The sequence below is a fragment of the Lolium rigidum genome, chromosome 6 (assembly GCF_022539505.1).
Source record: "Lolium rigidum isolate FL_2022 chromosome 6, APGP_CSIRO_Lrig_0.1, whole genome shotgun sequence".
Classification (NCBI taxonomy): domain Eukaryota; kingdom Viridiplantae; phylum Streptophyta; class Magnoliopsida; order Poales; family Poaceae; genus Lolium; species Lolium rigidum.
The window spans coordinates 631,672-635,886 of record NC_061513.1 but is presented as its reverse complement, the minus strand read 5'-3'; the positions used below and the strand labels follow the sequence as shown (position 1 = coordinate 635,886).

Here is a 4,215-nt window from a genome sequence, read left to right as displayed (position 1 = left end):
GGCGGCAAAGGGCGAGAGGGAAATACGGCGGTGTGAACGGGAGCGAGAGAAGATATGGCGGGAAAATAATGGGGAGAAGTGCCAGCAGATATCCCTAGTAATAAACCTAAACTAAATCCATGCAGGGGGTGGGGCTACAGCCAGCCGATCGGTCGGTAGCTGGCCAATTGGTCTGTAGCTGACCATCGACCAATTACTTTCTGACTGTCAGAGAGCAGGGCAGCCGACTCTCAATCGGCCGGCTACTGACCGATCGGTCAGTAGCTGACCGACCAGGTCACAGTTTCGGATTTTTTTCAAATCGCGCGCTATTCCTAGAATTAAATAAAAAATTCGTATTATTTAAAAAAAATTCGCTTGCTTCCAGCGCCGGCAATCTTTTGCATGGAAGCCAGCCTTGTAGTCATGGTTTACAATGTGAACTGCATTCACTGAATAACAGAGTATATTCTCAGCAACATCATCAGTCTACCATGATTGTCTTGCTCAAATTCAATAGTTAACACGACCCAGACACTGTGCTAGCTGGGTGCTAAAATTCTTCAGAAAATACTGCAGTCACCTCATGTTCGTGAATGTAGACAGACCCAGATACTTTTCTTAGTTTCTTCAGCTAATGCTGTCGTAGTCTCCCCGAGGTCGATAAAACGGAGTTATTCTTCAGGAATTGCATTCACTTAAAATCAGAGTTGTTCTTGGCAAATCATCAGTCTACCATGATTGTCTATGCTACTTTAACAGTTAACACAACCCAAACACTGTGCTGGGTGCGGAAATTCTTGAGAAATGCTTGTGTCGAATCATCCTCGTCAATGTAGACAGAGCAAGCTACTTTTCTTCTTTCTCAGCTAATCATGTCGTATTCTCATGGAGACTGATAAACAAGTGCAACAACTACGGCACGACGGTGTCACGTACGGTGTGAGGCCGATGCGTAGCTGACCCGGCGAAGGAACTGCGGTGCAAGGTGTGGACAAGAAGCAACGCGGGAAAAGAACACAAAGTGGAGACAGATTCATGATGCACGCTGTGCTGTGCAGTGTGCACTCACCTCAATTTTTCCTTCCTCACCACCACACCTACTCTGCTCCTCCCAAAGTCATAACAAACAAATCCCAGACAAGACTTCAAGCACGACGCCGAAGCAAGAATCATTCAGACATACCGAAAATTCCGAGCTCCATGGTCGTCTAGTCCCCGCCTCCCCGGCTCCCTTCTGGTAATTCGACCGATGGAGCCGGCGAGGTTCCGGTACTTGCCGGGCCATGGCGGCGGCAGAGGGTTGGAGGAGGACGACGACGACGAAGGGAGCGACGCCGGCAGTTTCTTGGACGTGTACGTGCACGGCGCGCGCGGCATCCACAACATCTGCATCTACGCGGACCAGGACGTGTACGCCCGGTTCTCGCTCACGTCCAGCCCGGGCCACGCGCCGGCGCTCTCCACGCGCGTGGCCGCCGGCGGCGGCGCCAGCCCGCGCTTTGACGAGCGCCTCCCGCCCCTTCGCGTCCGGCGTGGACGGATCGGCACCGACGCGCTCAAGTGCGAGGTGTGGATGCGTAGCGTCGCCAGGAGCGTCCTCGACGACCAGCTCCTCGGGTTCGCGCTCGTGCCGCTCGCCGCCGTCGCGGCGGCCGACGGCGCGCGGCTGGCGCAGCGGGACTTCTCCCTCTCCTCCACCGACCTCATCCACTCGCCCGCCGGCACCGTGCGGCTCTCCCTCGCCCTCCGTTCCGGCGGCGGTGACCCCTCGTGCAGCGCGCCGGCGCCGCCGGAGCGCGCGTCGATCGCGTCGGAGGTGGTCATCCTCGAGCCGCCCCCGGTGGAGTGCTACTCGAGGGTGGAGTTCCCTGACCTCAACGTGGCGAGAGAGAACGAGGACATGGCCGTGCAGTGTCTGCCGTTCTTGCACCTCGGCGAGGCGCCGGTGCCGGGGCCAGAGAAAGCCATGGAGGTGGGCACGAGTCCGCGCGGCGAGACTGCGAAGCCGGTGTCCTCGGACGGGGGCAAGAACGCCTCGACGACCACCACGGCCAGCGACGACATGGCGATCGATATCTCCTCTTCGGACCCGACAAAGAAGCCGAGGACCGACGCAGCCTCGCCGGAGACGCCGACTTCCAACGAAGGGGCCGCGGCGGGCAAGGAGGTGGCCGACGTGTTCAAGTCCCCCATGGGCGACATCGACATGGAGGCGGAGCAGAGCGCGATGCAGCGGCAGATCATGGAGATGTACATGAAGAGCATGCAGCAGTTCACCGAGTCGCTAGGCAGGATGAACCTGCCGATGGAGCTCGACGGCGGCACCGGGGTCGTCGTTCAGACGGAGGAGAAGAAACCGGAGGCAGAGGCGAAGAAGGACGGGGCGAGGGTGTTCTATGGAAGCAGAGCTTTCTTCTGAACGAAATTACAGCTATTCAGAGTCTTCTGAAGAAAACTAAAATTATTCAGAGTAATTTTTTTGTGATCTATTCTTGCAAATGTAATGATCAGAGTCTAGTTTGATCATCAGGTTTTGATTGATAATTATATTGTTAACTTGATTAGTTCATCGAATTACAGACTACTATATGTGTCTAGAAACGAAAATGCTAGACTTACGAAAACTTGTTACAGAAATCTTCTACGGACTGGGTTGGAACCACCAGATTGGTTCAGATTTGTTGGCTCCCCGTGAATATAGGAACGTGACTCCGCTGTGCTTTCCCCACGTAATCCCGTAGCCTCCGTTCCGTAAGAATTGATCCGTAGGTGTAGCATTGCTGGTCTAGAAAAGAGCAACACGTGGAATGGGAATAGACTTGTAATGATCAGGCAAGATTGATTGGTGACTTTCTCTTAACCACCTTGATGAAAAGAGGATTCATTATGGAGAGCGTGCAAGTTTCTAAGAATTTGCAGGACATTCATAACCTTTGAGATGGCAAAATTTGCAATGAGCAACTGGTTTTGCAAACTTTGCTATTGCATTTCTGTTGATGTGTGTACTAAAGTACATTGTTTGTGCGTTGTGATCTCCCACATATGCGGCACATTTTTGTTAAAAAAATTGCATTAGGGTATTGTGGAAAAAAAGCGTTTTCTCTCCTTTTAATAAACACCCACAAAATTTCATTTATTACTAAGAGAGGTCAAAAGTCTCGCAAGAAGAACACGGAAAGAACAATGGGGGCATGGTTTGGAGTTCAATCACAGCTAGATTTTTCAATTTTTCTTGAAAATATATGTGGTAGCGAACACGTCTATAATAAGATGTAACTGAAAGTACAAAGATATGTACAAATATAGATGTATACCAAGATGATGCAAGTGCCTCCACCAACATACATAATACAATTGACCTATACATAATACAATTGACATAGGAATGAGAGAACGCAATGGCTTTATGAGCGATTATAAGCCACCCGCCTCTGAAGACGTGATTGAAAACATCACTGAAACAAGACAACCCGGGATCTGTCCCATGCTTCTCTACTTGAAGATCTTGGGCACATACAATATTCACCGAAAAAGACACCATAATCTACTCAACCACTTCATGCTTGAAGACACCACAAGACCGCAACTACATACCCCTCCGAAGCTTATTTGAAAGACCACCCGCCACCATAGCAGGGGGCCGAAGCGTCGAATGGCCAATGACTGACTCCTGAACTATTCACTAGACTCGCTAAAGGACTGACAGACTAGACCCTTCGCACGGTTGCCGTCAGAACCAGACCAACACCATTGGAGCGGGGCAGAGCGAGGAGGGCTTATTGTGTTGTGTGAGCACCGCCACCTCCTCACCATCCTCGCCAATACAAATCAATTTACAAAGAAGTAGGATCTTGTCCAATATGTCGGCATGGAGCAAAATTTTGCCGCCTCTTTGAATGCTAAGACGGGACCCGGATTTGGGGAAGGCCGCAAGCACGCTGTGGGAGGGCACATGTTTGGATAACATCATGGTATTATGTCATATTTATATCATGTTTTGAAGTTTCAAAAAATGTGATGATTTTGAATATGCCTTCTATATAAACATGATTATATCATATAATTTTATCGGTAAATGTTCTCTCAACTATGGTGGGTCTGATATACTTCTCAACACAACTTTCACATGGCCCCTTACTTTTCAACTATATTTTAGTGAAAGTTATCATGTCCATTTGAAACGGACAACTTCATCTCAGTACCAAGCATGCAGTCCAAATACATGAACAAACA

The 4,215-nt window shown here is 50.1% G+C and overlaps 1 protein-coding gene across 1 annotated transcript; it reads left to right on the top strand.

Annotated features, from left to right (window-relative positions):
- Window positions 1–1,040: 1,040 nt before the first annotated feature.
- LOC124667992 lies at window positions 1,041–2,543 on the top strand. Its single transcript, XM_047205204.1, has one exon. It carries the CDS (start codon window positions 1,232–1,234, stop codon window positions 2,399–2,401), a length of 1,170 nt encoding a protein of 389 aa, XP_047061160.1. The 5' UTR covers window positions 1,041–1,231; the 3' UTR covers window positions 2,402–2,543.
- Window positions 2,544–4,215: the final 1,672 nt, after the last annotated feature.

Bases quoted from the DNA above. Each gene is read 5' to 3' on its own strand.
- LOC124667992 (XM_047205204.1), top strand. From the start codon at position 1,232: ATGGAGCCGGCGAGGTTCCGGTACTTGCCGGGCCATGGCGGCGGCAGA.